Source organism: Amia ocellicauda, chromosome 2, assembly GCF_036373705.1.
Source record: "Amia ocellicauda isolate fAmiCal2 chromosome 2, fAmiCal2.hap1, whole genome shotgun sequence".
Taxonomy (NCBI): domain Eukaryota; kingdom Metazoa; phylum Chordata; class Actinopteri; order Amiiformes; family Amiidae; genus Amia; species Amia ocellicauda.
In genome coordinates this window covers 33,367,495-33,385,782 of record NC_089851.1, presented here as the reverse complement: position 1 = coordinate 33,385,782, position 18,288 = coordinate 33,367,495, and the positions used below count along the sequence as shown (strand labels likewise).

The following is an 18,288-nucleotide window of genomic DNA, read 5'->3' as shown; positions in this document are numbered from 1 at the left end:
AGGTCAAATTAGTGATTAACTCCAATTTAAAAAAAAAACAAGAAAAAAACAAAACATTCATTAGGTCTCTCCAGCAGTAAAATCAGATGCACTCCACTGATTTATTTTCCTGCCACAGTGTCATGTCTTAGTCATTAATAGGTTCACACTGTATTTTGGCTTTGTATCTGATTTTGGGTCAGACCAGATCACTTTTAAAGGATACACATGCCAGTATATCTTGGTTGCTCAGCACTTCCCATTTGCTGAGAGTTGACAAGCCTCATTCATTTTTCTTCTGCCAGTGATTGAAAGATGGCTGAGTGCCTCTGTGTAGCTGCTGTTCATTCCTTTAGGGAGTGCTAATACACTCAAGGAACTAATGTTTCCAAGAAGTCATCCAGCATACTTGTCCTTATGTGGCTTTTTGTATACCTTACTTGCAGGCATGCAGCAAAACCCCCAAAAGCATGTTATTTTAGAAGATGGCCCACTATACAGAAATGTACACACTATAAACATAATGTGTCACCCTACTATCCTACATAATGGTGCCATAAAGACCTGAATATAATGTTGATATTGATATGTCCATGCTTTTGGTGTAATGATTTGTTTTGGAATTTGAATGCATAAATGCACAAGCAAATGCTTTGGTTGTATGTTACCCTAACACAATATTAAGATAAAATAAAATATGGCTTTTATATGCATTCATAGCTTTGACAGGCAACAAACAACCAAGATTTCAGGCATCTTATTTCTGTGAGCATTTTCTGCAAAGGTATTTAATTTCTGGAGCTTGAGGCTATCAAAACCAGGACCTACACTCGTCCTGTATAACTTTCTTTAGCTGAGGGGAAGTGTCTGTTGTACCAAAGCTATCAGCATGTAAGAGCCAAGAGGTAGTTCTGACAGAATAGCAATAACAATTTGCGGGCCATTGCGGTCATGCAGCGAAGTGATTTCCTTGGTTGCTGAAACCATACACCTCAAGGGAATAGCATCTCTCACAACAGTAAAGTGGTAACTGAGATCAGCAGTAAATCTATTTTCCCCCGCATTTTTTTTAACTACAGAACATATTTTAGCAATAAATCGAATGAAACCGTTCAATTTTTAGAATCTATTGTTGGGCATATTTTATGTCCCAGACTACTGCTGCTACAGAATCAGTAGAGAAATGTAATTGCCAGCCTGGGTTGTAAAATCAAGTACAAACCGTACAGCACATGCATGTTCTGTGGGTTTGATCCTCTTCTGTCATAGAAGTGTGGGGTTTTAACTCAAAACACATCTTTTTAAACAGATTACGCAATACGGGAGTTTAGTGTATATCAAACTAGATTTATGAAATTACAGGGCATACTCAAAATGATTATATACACACGGTATTATAGAAAACTTGTGTTGTAGACCAGAGGGAACAAAATCACTATGAAGGAAGGCTTTTGAAGGCTAAACTATGCTAAAACAGTATGTTAACCTGCGATTTGCTGTTACTACTATAAAAGCTGGCCTATATGAATTTGTTTTTGAATGGGGAAAGGATTTTATCATTCTGTGGTAACCAAGTCTGCAGACATCAGCACCTATTGGCATTAGCAGATGCATGAGATTACTTTACATTAGATAACTTTCTAAACCTTTCTCACCATTGATAGTGTTGACAGCGCAATATATATGACCTTGAAACCCATTCAAGGGTGATAATAGGAGACAGAAGCGAAAACAAGGACCAGATACAATCGCTCTTCTTCAGCACAAAAGATACGAGGGAAGGAGCAGCTATCAATCAGGCTGAGAAATTGCTGCCCTCCCCGGGACCCCCAGATTTTTTTCTTTTTTCTTTTTTTCTTTATACAAAGCAATGCAGTAAATCACATTCTCCACATTGGCAGGATGACTTATTTCTATTTCTATTCTCAGAACGTGTCTCTCTTCATGATTGTTTTGCATGGCTCTCACAGCCTGTGTCAGCTTGCGTGTCATGCTCTCTAGAAAATGTTACAGAATGCGTTTTTTGTTATTTGTTTTGTATACAGAGAGAGAGCGCCACATGCAACACTGGTTTACAATGATTATTTTTTGTTGGACAAATATGATAAACATATGCTAAAATGGAAAAAGTGAAAAGTTTCATTGAAAAACAGTTGTACATTTCAAAGGATGTTGTGTTCTTAATTAAGATCCTGCTGTTTCTTTCACTGTACATTTTGAAGTTGGAAAGTGCATTAATTAAAAAAGCCAGTCCCTTTATTTCAAAGTACATTACAGCATAAATACTGCTTTTACCACATGGGTAATACCATGTTACAAGTAGCATGGTTGCCAGAATCAATTAATTTCCATTAGGTTTACTGTTCATATTTTCCATGTGTATTCAAAATGAAATTAAGTGTTTCCTAGCTCATTTTAGAAGTGTTATGTTTATGTATTTTTATTTTTTGGCAAAGGTTTAATTTGGAGGAAAAGAAATGTGCACAAGGATTCAAAATTTGAATAAATACATAGTGCTGAATTATAATAAACATATGTTGTCTTTAGGGTCTCTGTTATTAAAGCAGGTGTAGATTAGAATGTCAGTTATATAAATTATTCTGAAGTTATAGTAAACTAAACATGATTTGATGTTAATGGTATAATTATTTCTTCCTTCAGATTTAATTTGGGTTCGCAAGTAGTGTAACGGGAAGCTGCAGATAGGTGTGACATTCAGCCATAAAGACCTATGTTTTTGTGCAAACTATTACTACAGGGATATTTTATTCCCTTTTCTGCTGTCCTCCTAACTAAGGCCTGGATGAAATCTAAATTCTGGTGAAGAATTTCCCCTGCAAGAAGACATAATATTCAAAAGGCCACTATTTTTAATTTGAGATTTGCCATTAGGCTGAGGTTTTGATCTCGTTCTGGCTTTAATGTAGAAAATAAAGTTAACATGATTTAAGTTTCTATGTTTTTGAAATTAATTTGGGGAATGAAAGAGGGAATATACATTAAAACGAAATTAATGTATTTTGTTGCCCACTTTTACTTAGAATTACCAAAAGTTTGTAAATGACAGTATGCACCAATCTGCACATCATAAGAACTGTTTAATACATTCACAGAAGATTTGTATAACCATCATAAAATGTGCTGTTAGCATAGTGCCAAAGTTTCACAGGTAGCAGACCTGAGGGGCAGAAATGGAAATATCAGTGTAGGCCAATTTTCTTTTAACCAATGGGATTCATCCAACATATGGCTTCGGAAATGCTCTTTGTGAAAAAGATTTAATGCAGTTAATTTGCTTATCAATACCGTTATTGTCTGAAGCCAATTCATAACCCAACCTTTTTTAACTTGATGAATAATGACAAAGTAGACCTTTCAGTAACTGTAAGAATATAGGCAGAGCCTCACAGTAGTCTTTTTTTTTTTAAATGTATACACTTCTATTGACATTTATGTATTGGCAATTGGCTATATAGGTGTATATATATATATATATATATACACTCACCTAAAGGATTATTAGGAACACCTGTTCAATTTCTCATTAATGCAATTATCTAACCAACCAATCACATGGCAGTTGCTTCAATGCATTTAGGGGTGTGGTCCTGGTCAAGACAATCTTCTGAACTCCAAACTGAATGTCTGAATGGGAAAGAAAGGTGAATTAAGCAATTTTGAGCGTGGCATGGTTGTTGGTGCCAGACGGGCCGGTCTGAGTATTTCACAATCTGCTCAGTTACTGGGATTTTCACGCACAACCATTTCTAGGGTTTACAAAGAATGGTGTGAAAAGGGAAAAACATCCAGTATGCGGCAGTCCTGTGGGCGAAAATGCCTTGTTGATGCTAGAGGTCAGAGGAGAATGGGCCGACTGATTCAAGCTGATAGAAGAGCAACTTTGACTGAAATAACCACTCGTTACAACCGAGGTATGCAGCAAAGCATTTGTGAAGCCACAACACGTACAACCTTGAGGCGGATGGGCTACAACAGCAGAAGACCCCACCGGGTACCACTCATCTCCACTACAAATAGGAAAAAGAGGCTACAATTTGCACAAGCTCACCAAAATTGGACAGTTGAAGACTGGAAAAATGTTGCCTGGTCTGATGAGTCTCGATTTCTGTTGAGACATTCAGATGGTAGAGTCAGAATTTGGCATAAACAGAATGAGAACATGGATCCATCATGCCTTGTTACCACTGTGCAGGCTGGTGGTGGTGGTGTAATGGTGTGGGGGATGTTTTCTTGGCACACTTTAGGCCCCTTAGTGCCAATTGGGCATCGTTTAAATGCCACGGCCTACCTGAGAATTGTTTCTGACCATGTCCATCCCTTTATGACCACCATGTACCCATCCTCTGATGGCTACTTCCAGCAGGATAATGCACCATGTCACAAAGGTCGAATCATTTCAAATTGGTTTCTTGAACATGACAATGAGTTCACTGTACTAAACTGGCCCCCACAGTCACCAGATCTCAACCCAATAGAGCATCTTTGGGATGTGGTGGAACGGGAGCTTCGTGCCCTGGATGTGCATCCCACAAATCTCCATCAACTGCAAGATGCTATCCTATCAATATGGGCCAACATTTCTAAAGAATGCTTTCAGCACCTTGTTGAATCAATGCCACGTAGAATTAAGGCAGTTCTGAAGGCGAAAGGGGGTCAAACACAGTATTAGTATGGTGTTCCTAATAATCCTTTAGGTGAGTGTGTATATATAGATATATATATATATATATATATAGATATAGATATAGATATAGATAGATATATATATATATATATATATATATATGATGTGTGTGTGTGTGTGTGTGTGTGTATATATATATATATATATATATATATATATATATATATATATATATATATATATATATATATATATATATATATATATATATATATAGATGTATGCTTTGAAGTCTGGCATCAGGCTTACTGGCTTAAATAATAAAGGATTGCACCAATTATGCGGCCTGTATGTACCCGTGGACAAACATTGTATTTATCTATTTTTGAAATGTGAATGCACAGTGTACAGATGTTCAAATATAAATGTACTGTTTGTTTCTGTTGTAGATATTAATATGGCTGGGGAGCCTAAACCTTACAGACCCAAAGCTGGATCCAAGCGACCTCTCTCTGCAGTTTATAGGTGAGATTATTCTATGTGGATACTAAAAAATGTGGTTTTCTATCCCTCCTATATCTTTCACTCACTTTCGGAGCTCTACCCCACCTTTTGTGTCCCTGATACTCATTAGGAGAATATAGGCCTATATAGATGTTTTTCATAGCAATTCAGATTTTGTAAGGTGCAGATTTATATTCTAATATTTTGACTCCTTTATATGAATATAGTTTTACAATAATCATGTGCAAAATCAGTTCTTTAGGATTTTATCAAAGCGTTTTGCTTCAAAGCAGCACTATCTCCCCATTTAGTGAGAGTAGGTCTAATTGTTACTGTTTAAAGGTGTGACAAATTATAATCTATGTAGATATCAAGACTGTTTTCTTCTGTAAAATTAGTCATGAGTTGGTAAAGTAGGGCAAATTTTGCTCTGCAGCCAAAAACTTTGAAAGTTGCTCAAATTCATATTTTTCAGAAACTTCTATTTAGAAAGTATCTAGAGAAAACGAAACTCACATTAATTGAATTGGTAGCTTTAATACTCCCCTAATGGCTGCACAGCTCTTCCTTTCATATTTAGTTAGAATTATTTCAGTCATTAATTTGTCATTAATATCAGTGATACTAAAGACCTACAGGTTCTTCTGTTTTTTATAACCTTTAAAAAAAAATCTTAACAATAGGTCTAAATTACCATTTTAATCAGATCCTTAGATGTATATTTTACAATATACATCTTGAAAGGCAGACCAAAATAGTGTCAATTGAGAGGAGAAAAAAAATAAGATTCATATATATATATATATATATATATATAATATATAAGAGAGAGAGAGAGATTAATATTTACGGAGTTGTGTGTGTATATGCTGTAATGTATAGAATAAAATACCAAATGACTGCCCAATCACACTTGTATTTTTCTTCACATTTTTGTTTGTTTTCAATTAAAATTATCAAGTTTTCCTGTTTTTTTTTTTTTGTTTTGTTTTTTTTGTTTTTTTACAGATGCTGATTCTTAATTTACCATACCTCCTTTCAAGAATGTGTTGTCAATGCCACTTATTTTTTTTATAGTTTATTTGTGACGCTATTCTGAATGTAGGACAGCCTTGGAACACGTTTCTCAGATAGTATGTTTTGTGTGTGCAGTCACTTCATTTTCAATGTTTAGGAAAACATCTGTACATCTCACAATGACCAGACATTATGCTAATGTTCCATTAAGTACACATACCATCTTTATTCTACACATTCTACAGCATGTTGGTTTTCCCTAATTTAATTTTCTTTGTTTGAATTGCAAGACTACTGTTGCTTATTCACATTCACAACCCAACGTAAAAGCATAATTTATTTAGTTTTACTGAGTTTATTTTTAGAGTTGTGATTCTATCTATAAGAAAGCAAGCTGTGCTAAAGTAACATTTGCTATGTTTGTACTGTTTTCATAAAGTGGAGTCTGGTGATTAAAAGATAATAGAAGTGTATTTCTCTGTATAAGCCATCTGTGATTGTTTTAAGCTGTGCACAAGACAGAAGCCTATGGATCTGATTTAAAATGTTGGATTGCTGCCTAAACTGAAGATACTGAACAACCATATCTTGAAGTATACTTTAAGATTATCATTATTTTTGAAATCCTGGAAGAGCAAGGAATAGTCCCCATCATGTATAACTAACCACAGTCCCATGTGAAGCATGTTTTCAAATGTTGATTTTTGTCCTACCAAATAAAGATCTGTAACATTTGAAAACAAGCTTCACATATTTTTGACTGAGACTGTGATTTGCATTCAGATGTGTACCTTTTTTTCAAATTATAAAAAATAAAAAAGGCATTTTCAAGTACATTATTTTCAATGTACAGTTATGCAACTGGTTAGAAATCAAGATGCTTATTCTGTGTCTTGGTGTGACTGGTGTGTCTTTGTGCTTCTGTGTGCAGTAATGACATGCCCAAAAGGCTTCTCTCATTAGAGATATAGCTAGCTATACCTTCCAGAAGCAAGACGTATCCCATAAATGGGTGAGATGATTTGACCTTGAAGGCCTGTCCATCCTGATAATACCTTACTCATCATGGAAATCCTTGACAGTCTTTGCTTAATACGATCACGTATTGTCCATTAAAAAAGGAGCACAAACAGCTGCTGCACCTGGGGAAATAATGGTCTGAAGCATAAAATTCCTCTGTCGCAGCAGTTACCTTTATTGAGAACATGAAGATTGATGCCACAATCCATTTTGCTCTATCCTTCCCATTAACCATTGTGTCCCCACAAACATCAATGACTTCCAGAGACAAACTTAGAAGTGCTCTGTGGTTCTTCATCTTCTGAGTTTACTATTTGATGGCTGATGGCTGTTACTTTAATATGTATAAACTATTGATTGATTTGTTCACATTTCTTTTATTATAACCATTGTTATAAATGCTACAGTTCTCATAGCTTACAAAAGGGTTGATTTTACTTTTTATGTATGTGTGTATGTATGTATATATGTGTAAGAATGCTAACGTATAAACACATGCAATGTGTCAGGTGCAAAAAGGATAATTGGGATAATTTAATTTGTAATTGTATAGCTTAATTTAGATTAATTGCACTGTAACATTAATCTGGAATGTACAGTTACATTGAAAACCATTAGAGTATAAAAAACAAGTGACAAAAAGGTTACAAATATTTTAAATGTAAATTCTACTGTCGTTGAACAGTCGTTTATTCCCCCATTTAATTGATTTATTCCCTGCTATTGTTTTTGCCTAGGAGAGCAGATATCATGTTTTTCTTGTTTTTTGGATCAGATGAACTCATTAATGGTTATTTTATATCCCATCAGCTGAACAACCCACCGAATTATAAGTTACTTAACATTTTAAACAGAACCGGTGAAACATGGAAATTTGTAAATCAAATGGCAATGCATTCAAATCATGTTTTTAAGTAAACAGAAGAAGGTGGTACCTGACTTATTAAATGTTCCTCAAACTTAAATACATTTTTTATATAAAGAGAAAATAATTACCTTTGCCAGGCTGTAGGCGCCTATCACATATTCAGCTGTGATTCTTTCTAATATATATTCCTAAAAGCAAGCATTTGCCACCTTTCTTCAAGGTGATTGTGAACTGTGGTCTTCTATTAAGTGACAACATTTTCTCTGAAATGTTTAAAACTATTTTTCACTTATTTTTGGGGGGCTTGAAACGAACCCCAAAATATCACTTCCAATTAAGGTTAGGTGTATAATGTTTTTATTTTCCTTTTACCATAGAATTAGGTAGTACAACAAGTTCTGCAAGTGTGTTTGTCTGTCTGTCCATTAATTTTATATACTTGTGTGGTTGAGCGCTGAGTTGTCTCACTGTCAGCACAGTACCGTTATGTAAAATCAGTCTGTTTGAGACCATGCTGTTCTCCAACAAATACTCTTAAATATCAAGTCCCTGGAGGCCTCAGAGGGTTGTGGTTTCTAATGTACATTTGATGTTTGTTGACAAATTGAATTATTGACATAATTGGGCAAATTGAAAATTGTTTCCATGTCTGAAGCTGAGCACTGTAAGAATGTAGCTGCAAAAGGCTAGATTTGTACAGCTCTGCATTTAATTAAGTTCAGACTAGGCTATGACTTAAACAATCACTTATTTGTGTTCTGCTTTTTCAGTTTCAGCCATATATTCTTCAATCATTGTAGCTTTCAAAGGGAGTAATTGTTAGGCTTAAGTTTATTGAATATATACTATAAGCATTCCTTCTTTAGAGTGTAGAAGTAAGTGTCTTTCTCAATTCATAACATTAGAACATAACATTTCCTTTTTCATATCATTGTGATAAAAACAGCATGGCTGAGAAATTAATCATGAATATAAGATGTTTTTAAGTTCAGTGACTGTGAATCATAAGTGAAAAATACATTGAAACATGTTGTGGAATAGTGGTTAGGTCTCTGGAATATTTATTCTGTTTATTTGAAAGGGATATTGTACCATTTTAAACCTATATTAACATATATCATAAGATGCATGATACATACAGTGAGGGAAAAAAGTATTTTATCCCCTGCTGATTTTGTACGTTTGCCCACCGACAAAGAAATGATCAGTCTATAATTTTAATGTTAGGTGTATTTTAACAGTGAGAGACCACATTCCAGAAAAACACATTTCAACAAAGTTATAAATTGATTTGCATGTTAATGAGGGAAATAAGTATTTGATCCCCTATCAATCAGCAAGATTTCTGGCTCCCAGGTGTCTTTTATACAGGTAACGAGCTGAGATTAGGGGCACTCTCTTAAAGGGAGTGCTCTAATCTCAGCTCGTTACCTGTATAAAAGACACCTGTCCACAGAAGCAATCAATCAATCAGATTCCAAACTCTCCACCATGGCCAAGACCAAAGAGCTGTCCAAGGATGTCAGGGACAAGATTGTAGACCTACACAAGGCTGGAATGGGCTACAAGACCATCGCCAAGCAGCTTGGTGAGAAGGTGACAACAGTTGGTGCAATTATTTGCAAATGGAAGAAACACAAAATAACTGTCAGTCTCCCTCGGTCTGGGGCTCCATGCAAGATCTCACCTCGTGGAGTTTCAATGATCATGAGAACGGTGAGGAATCAGCCTAGAACTACACGGGAGGATCTTGTTAATGATCTCAAGGCAGCTGGGACCATAGTCACCAAGAAAACAATTGGTAACACACTACGCCGTGAAGGATTGAAATCCTGCAGCGCCCGCAAGGTCCCCCTGCTCAAGAAAGCACATGTACAGGCCCGTCTGAAGTTTGCCAATGAACATCTGAATGATTCAGAGGAGAACTGGGTGAAAGTGTTGTGGTCAGATGAGACCAAAATCGAGCTCTTTGACATCAACTCAACTCGCCGTGTTTGGAGGAGGAGGAATGACCCCAAGAACACCATCCCCACCGTCAAACATGGAGGTGGAAACATTATGCTTTGGGGGTGTTTTTCTGCTAAGGGGACAGGACAACTGCACCGCATCAAAGGGACGATGGACGGGGCCATGTACCGTCAAATCTTGGGTGAGAACCTCTTTCCCTCAGCCAGGGCATTGAAAATTGGGTCGTGGATGGGTATTCCAGCATGACAATGACCCAAAACACACAGCCAAGGCAACAAAGGAGTGGCTCACGAAGAAGCACATTAAGGTCCTGGAGTGGCCTTGCCAGTCTCCAGACCTTAATCCCATAGAAAATCTGTGGAGGGAGCTGAAGGTTCGAGTTGCCAAACGTCAGCCTCGAAACCTTAATGACTTGGAGAGGATCTGCAAAGAGGAGTGGGACAAAATCCCTCCTGAGATGTGTGCAAATCTGGTGGCCAACTACAAGAAACGTCTGACCTCTGTGATTGCCAACAAGGGTTTTGCCAGCAAGTACTAAGTCGAAGGGGTCAAATACTTATTTCCCTCATTAACATGCAAATCAATGTATAACTTTTTTGAAATGCGTTTTTCTGGATTTTTTTGTTGTTATTCTGTCTCTCACTGTTAAAATACACCTACCATTAAAATTATAGACTGATCATTTCTTTGTCAGTGGGCAAACGTTCAAAATCAGCAGGGGATCAAATACTTTTTTCCCTCCCTGTAATACTAGCACCTGATTTTTATTCATAGTCTCAAGGTTATTTCAGAAGTTATGTTAAAATATTCTTTACAGGTATGAATGTAATATCCAGTTCAGTAAAAATAGAGAAGAAATGAACAGAAGATTAATGTTTTGTTTTCCTGTTATTTCCACAGCGGTTATGAATTCGATTATGACTACTACAGGGATGACTTCTACAATCGGTATGTCAGCTTGGCTCATACATATTTCATTTTTCAAATACAATCTGACCAGTATTAGAATTTTAAATGCAATTACAAAGGACATGTTTTGCTTTTCAGTTATGTAAAGCACAAATAACAGCATTCCTGAAATATATACGATACTTTACCCTAATGCGAGCTTGACATCTTGAAACTAATTGCACTGGGCTTACAACTTCTGAGTTTAAGAACTTTCTGATGTCTGTGCAATGAAAGGAAAATGATGTGCAAGTCACCTAAACAGTTGAAGCACCATATGTTGATGTATACTGTTGGATTTGTCTACTATAACTCCACTATTTGCTTAATATGGAGAGTTAAATGAAAGCAGAAATGTGAAAGTATACAGATTTGCATATTAAGTTTTCATCTCTGCACATCGTGTATCGTTGGGCACTCTTGACATTTCTTTTTAATCTCTCTTTTTATTGCAGCAGATTAACTAACCCTTGTTTTTCAATTCCGCAAGACAAATTACATCTTTAGAAGTGCCCTTTTCCTCTGCGTCTCTGTAGCAGTAATTTCAGCACTTTTCAAAGGCAGTGGGCAACTGGAGTGTTCTGTATGTTAACCCCACAATGTGTTTGCAACAGCGGCAGATGGGTTTAATTCCTCACAGTGTCTACCTTCCTGTGTGCTTTGAAAGTCTTTCTTGGAGCAAAGCAGACCATTCAGTCCATCTCTCCCTCCATATTCCCATTTGGTTATTTGTGCTATGTGTGAAGAAGCTTCAAAATGTTAAATATTCTCTGGGAAGTTCATTCAGACCTTCCCACTCGTTAAACTTGTGACCTCAGTGAGACTTTCTGAAATAGAGGGCTCAAAGGCAAACACATTCAGCTGCTGCACTATGTAGACCAGAGGTGCCCAACCTTTTTTCACGCGAGATCTACTTTTTCAATTGCCAGCCTGATGAGATCTACCAGTCCCAATTATGAAACAAAAGCTCAGCACCATCAAATAAAAGGACTCTACTCTTATAATACAGTGGACCAATAATAGGTTTTCCATATTAGAACATTTTAAATAAATTAATTTCCTATCTTAGTGTGACCGCTGGCATTGGGATAGGCAGCTAGTTTCTCATAGTCAGGGCAGTAGCGGCTGGTTTCAAGTCACTGGCAGGCCACTAGGTGGTCATCATGTTATGTGTTATGGTAGATCTGTACTTGGACTTTATGATCTTCATGTGAGAGAATGCAGAATCACATATGTAGGTTAATCCAAAAAGGGCTTACAAGTAAAAGCCACATTTTCTTATTTTGGGATACTTCTCCTGCAGCAAATAGCTCCCAGAACTTTCCCTTCATCTGAGTGGTTGCCCTGGATTTAATCTCAATTACATTTTGAAGGGTGAGAATTTCATTCTCCACTGCAGTTGTGTCCAGGTGAAAAAGTGATTCCACTTTGGAGGCAATGTCACCTATGTCTATATCTGTGCCAAATGGGAAACGCATGTATGTGGCGACAGGCTCAAGTGACGCAAAGTCAGAGAAGTGTCTGTCAGACTCTGACGAGATGCTCTGTACTTGCTCAGTGTAACGTGCACTGTCAAACTGCGCTGTGTCTTTGCCCTGATGCTCAAGTTCTGATTGCATATTTTGAAAGTTGCGCAGGTCCTTCCTTTGCAGTTTATTTTACAGCAGTTGTAGCTTGTGTTTAAAAGCATTCACGGAGCTGATCATGTCGATTACATTTTTTTCTTTTCCTAGCAGCTCTACATTCAGTTCATTCAACATGTCAGTAAGGAAAACTAAATCCAGAAACCAGTGTTTGTCCTCTAGCTGAGCATATTCTGCATTTTTAGAGAGCTGGAGGAAATCTTTGATTTTACACAAAAACTTGCCTCTGCTCAGCCAGCGCACATCCCTGTGTAGCAGCACCTCTGTGTGCTCCGCTACAGTCTCCTCCAAGTGAGCGCAGAACAGCCTCTGCTGAAGGCTTCTCGCTCGAATCGAACACACGATCCTCACTGCAATATCCATCACCTCGTTCATGTTTAACATTTTCCCGCACAAAGCATGTTGGTGAATTATGCAATGATAATTTAAGAAAGTCAAGAAAAAGAGTAATTCTTTTTGCACAATACAATGAACCCACTACTATGGCCTACCATAGCGGTGCCCAGTCAGTGGTAATGGAGACAAGCTTATAAAAGGGCAGTTGGATCTAGTCAGCGAACTCCATGAAAGCTTGAAAAATATTTTCGCTCCTTGTATGTCCTTTCAGTGGCAAAATAGTAAGTAGTTCCTCTTTTGCACTCATGTCCTGAAATATCATTCAAATAAAAATGCATCACGTGCCACATCTACCATATCTGAAGGGAAAAACACTCACACTCACCAATATCGTTCTTCAGATTTTCTACAAGATCCTCCACTATTCCCTCACATTGCCTTGTCACTGTATTTCTGCATAACTGAATGTCCTTCATAGCAGCCACGATTTCAGTCTCATTCTTAAAATCCCCAAACAGCGAGTCTGTAGCCTCAATAAATGCCTCCTTGACCATCTCTCCATCTTTGAAAGACTTTGTACTTAGCAAGAACGTGACTCCCATGATAGGATGCTATGGTTGCTGCTTCCCTTTGGTAGTAGGTCTCGTGAAAACTGACTGCTGTGCTGCTAGTTGAGATTTCAGTTCTTGCGCCTTTCTTTTTCGTAGTTCACTCTTCGCAAGGAAATCGCTCTCATGGGTTTTGTGTGTGGTTCTAAAATGTCGTTCTAGGTTGCCCTTCTTTGCGATGGAAATGCTAGCATGGCAGATGAGACGGACACACTTTGCGTTTGACATAATGAAGAAATAATCCTCTTCCCATTCCTTGTGAAAATGATACAGCTTCTGTCTCTTTGTATCCGTCCCACCACTAATTTTTGTTTGTTTGATATATTACCAGAAGAAAAAAATCTATCAGGCTATTTGTGATTTCTGTTCACATAGTTTGAAAATCGTTAATTCTAGAAGTTTCACTGAGAGTTCCATTAGAGAGCTAACAGGGAGACTCGAAGAAAGAAAGTTTTCTGAATTTGATTTGATTATATAAATAGGGACTGGTCAGCGTTTGTCAGTCAATCAAGGCATTTATGTGAGTGGAGGACTGTTGAACATTAAAATAGGAATATATTACATCAATATGAGTGTTGAACTGTCTGAAATTAAAATATGAATATTGATTTATACCTTGTCCAAAAATCATCTTGCAATAGACTGGCAAGCACTCCGCGATCGACCTGTTGTAGACGGTCAGTTTTATTATGTGTTGCTATAGTTTATGTAGCCCTGGAGTAAATGCAAGACGGCTTAATCTTCTGTCTGATCAGTTCTGACAACGTCTAGTATGTCTTTATTTGACCTGCCACTGGATAAGAGCAGTATTATTTCCAAAATATTGTATGAGTAGTGCAGTGAATTATGCTTGTGTTCATATTGAAATTAGTTGAAATGAATTTTAACTGCCTGGAATTTGCAGGTTTTCAGTTTCCACGTTGTTAAGGCAATGTATTATTTTGTACAAGGATCTTCATTGAATTTTGCAGTGTCTGTGTACCTAGGACTCTGAATCGAGAGAGCTAAAAATGTTTGAACATTCATTTATAGGAAATATTGATGTTAAGTGTTGTATTCACCTGTCACAATGTCTGTACTAAAAGTAGTTCCTAAAAGCAATTGATTTTGCCTTTTCTTTAAAAGAAAAACTGACTGCCGGCTTGTAAAAGCAGAAACCTGTCATATTTGTGACACTTAATTGGTAGTCACACTGATAGTTTTGTCTCAATTGTATCCCCTTGTATAAGTACAGAAAAGAAAAAAAAAACTGAGAATCGTGTACAAAGTAGTCTGAGAAAAACAAGGAATTTGAAAGTAATGCTAATCTTAAATAATGGTAATCCTTTAATAGCAAAATTAGTCTCCCAGCAACAACAGAACAGGTCGACATAAACTGCAAAAGTGTATGTTATGCATACATGGGAAATTATTAGATAAGCTTACTTTTTTGGTATTCAGGTATTTCTTATTTTTTTCTGTATCACTAAGCAGCTTATGGACTTTGAGAACAGACTGTCTCTTTTGAAAAAATTGATAAAAGAAAATGGATTATAAATATTAGTGTGGCCCCAATGTTCTGTTTTCAACATTACCAAGAAAACATACATGCAAAGCTACATATCATAGTAGTAACATCAAGCCAGCTGAATTAATTAAGATAATGTATTTAAAAAATGCTAGAACCTATGCCGTTCTGCTGATTAGCTCTGACGTTTGTTGTGACATTTTGTAAATGTCAACTTCCGCTATCACACTTTATCTATCACCTGTGATGTATGTTTAGATGTGAATAAGCTTCAGTGAAACACGATAGTTGTCTTCGTTTTATATTCGATATGTTGTCTTTTACAGACCTTTCTTGAAAGTCTGTTTGCAAAGCGGTCATTTTAATTTATCTGATGGGGGGGGGGGGGGACCACATATACGTCAAACCAGATTTTAGTTTTTAATTTTCTAATAGTCTTTCAATCTACAGAATAACTTGGGTTTCGTATTCACATTCTGTAAACATAGCCCAGATTGACATATAATCATGTCACAGTGTGCTTATCTATTCCACAAAGGCTTGTTAAACCATGGTTCCCAGAGTATGTTGAGAAACTATGAACTGCTGCTAGGATGAACTGTCCTGAATTTTGAATCGGAGTTGGATATATGCCACATTTGCACCAATAATAAGGGCTAATGAAATATCCTGTTCATCCTTGTAAAATACAGATGATTCATTCCTCCATAATGACATGACTCCACAGCTTTCTTACTGTGGTTGCTTTATCAAGATGTATATCACTGATAAATAAATGCATGTGCATATAAATGTGATTTACATTTGGATTTTGAATATTCTGTTCTGGTCAATTGTGTTCCTCACATTTGCAAAAAAGCCACTCCTAATCAACCTAATTGTTTACACCCACAATGCTGAAAAGGAGCATGCATTAATACAATGTGAGCCTTAAAGTATTACATGGAATATAGATATAATATATGCATTATATAAAAGATCTCTAACCCCCCGTTGTTTCTTTGTGTTGAATTCTGCTCATAGCAAGTGATCAAGTGCACCATTGTTATTGTAGAAGGATTTACTTACTAATACCTCAAGAGCTTTTTAATAAAGATTTCAAAACATGCCCACAAGGGATGTGAAATGAAAAGGGACAGTGTTAAAAAAAAAAAAAAATGGCTTCAGTCAGTGGAGAAGATGGACAATTTGCTGCTTCATGTTTTTTCAAGTTTCAAAAGCCACTTGTTACAGTGTGTATAATACTGTCTGGTGTCCCGAGGTAAAGTGAAAAGGCTGTGCTGGGTGTATTGTAAATAGGATTATTTATATAGTTTTCATATAAAAAGGAAATGCAAAAATGTGCTTCTGTGGCTGCGGATACATTAACACAAAAAATCTCAACAGCAATGTATTGCCACTGATCTCCTTTCACTTTCAAAATGTCAGGGTATTAAGTGCTACCAGTGGCGTGGTAATTTGCTTCGGTGTTAACATGTCAGATTAAAGTCAGCATTTCCTGAGAACTGTACCATTTACTGCATGTTGACTTACAATCTCTTAAAATTGTATTAGCATTCATGTTTTTTTTTTCTTTCTATAAAATACTTTGAAGTTCATTTTTTATTTGTATCCATTCAAAAAATTATTTTAAATACCACAGTGACTTTTTAGTTTTTGTTAATCCCTTTTAAATAGTAATTCCTTGCCCTCCCCCCCCCACCCCCACCCCCCTTGGTTATTTTAAGTAATAAAAAGTTCATGTGAAACAAATCAGACATACCTTACTTGTATCTATGGGCCCTAAACCATTTTTTTAAGTAAATGTTATCAATTTAATTTATTTAGAACTAGCATAGGTTTCTGTCTGTGTAGTGACAGAGCCTTAATATAATTGTTATTACTGTAGAAGGGAATTGTAGTAGGGTTTAGGAAGACGTCCAACTTCTGTTTTTGATCATCTGGTTCAGCTGACTGCTGGCAAAAGGCAAGAAATAATTTTCTTTAAAATGTGGTTCAACTTTACGGATGTTCTTTAAAATGGTAATTGAAGTATTTTTATTGTTTGTACCACTCTCAAGGCTTTTTGACTACCATGGGCGTGTGGCTCCCCCACCACGGGCCGTGATCCCTCTGAAGCGTTCCCGTGTGGCCGTGTCCTCGACGCGCCGAGGAAAGACCTCCTTCCCAGTTAAAGGATCATCCAGAGCGCCGACCACCAGCTCCTCCTCTTCAGGTCTCAAGCGTAGGTCAAGGCCTTTGGAAAATCGTCTCTGCTCGGCTCGCAAGAAACAAAACCCGAAATCCGCGCTTGTTGACAATGGTCTCAAACGAGTGTGCGGGGAGAGCAATTCAAAAGGGCATGCTTGGGCACCAGATAGAATGAGGAATACAAAACATGACAAAATTACACCAGGTCACTGCTTCCCAGTCTTTTTAAATCCTGTGTTGAGGGTGAAATAAGAAAAAAGAGTTGATGCTGCGATCTGTTTTTGTTTCCTTTGCCTTCTCTGAAGTTTCCTGAGAAAGAGGTTTTCCTATTTAAACCAGTGGCAGTGCAGAGAGCTGCCATAAGGTATCTTCTGTATGTAATAGGCAGTGGCATTGGAGAGAGCTATCTAACCCCTTAATCCACTTGAACACAAACCTTTCCCCAGCCTGCCTGCAGAGAATTGTATTAACATGTATTAAGACTGGCACGGCTCTGGCTTTCGTGCCTGCTGCTCCGGAGAGATTCCAGCAACTCAGCTGTGTGTGTGTGCCGGCTGACCCCAGCTGCCCTCTCCGCAGCAGGGGACTGACTTCAGATTGTTAATCAAGTTGAAGGATTAAGTTGTAAAAAAAGAGAGAATTCTATACTTTTAAAAACACTTGGAATTTTGCACAGTCTGGATGTATTGTTGCTAAATATTTAATCAAAATGGCTGTATCTCAAAGTGATGAGCTGTCCAAAGGCTGACAAAATGTTTGTTTGGCACACACTGAAAACAAGAGTCGGTGAATAGTGTTTTTTTAAATACGGAAGCAATGAAAACAGGGCTATGAATAACCTATTTGGCACATCTACTTCTTTATACAAAATAATATTTATACTGTGCTGTTTATTGTTATTGACAAATACAAATGGTGTGCGATCAACATTTTTATTAATTTTCTTAGACATTAAACACAAAATGCGTCCACTCAGTATGAATATAAACAGGCAAGATTTAAATTTAAATCCTGAGGACACTGAGTTAATATTGTCCTGAACATCATTTGGACAG

The 18,288-nt window shown here is 36.9% G+C and overlaps 1 protein-coding gene across 5 annotated transcripts in view; it reads left to right on the top strand.

Annotated features, from left to right (window-relative positions):
• LOC136769284 (RNA-binding Raly-like protein) overlaps positions 1-18,288 on the top strand; it is a 220,562-nt gene that overhangs the window by 185,954 nt on the left and 16,320 nt on the right. For all 5 annotated transcript variants that reach the window (XM_066723300.1, XM_066723298.1, XM_066723296.1 and 2 more), the window contains 3 exons: positions 5,074-5,149; positions 10,902-10,949; positions 17,104-17,267. In XM_066723300.1, coding sequence (XP_066579397.1) covers positions 5,074-5,149; positions 10,902-10,949; positions 17,104-17,267 — 288 coding nt within the window. The remainder of the gene's footprint in view (positions 1-5,073; positions 5,150-10,901; positions 10,950-17,103; positions 17,268-18,288) is intronic.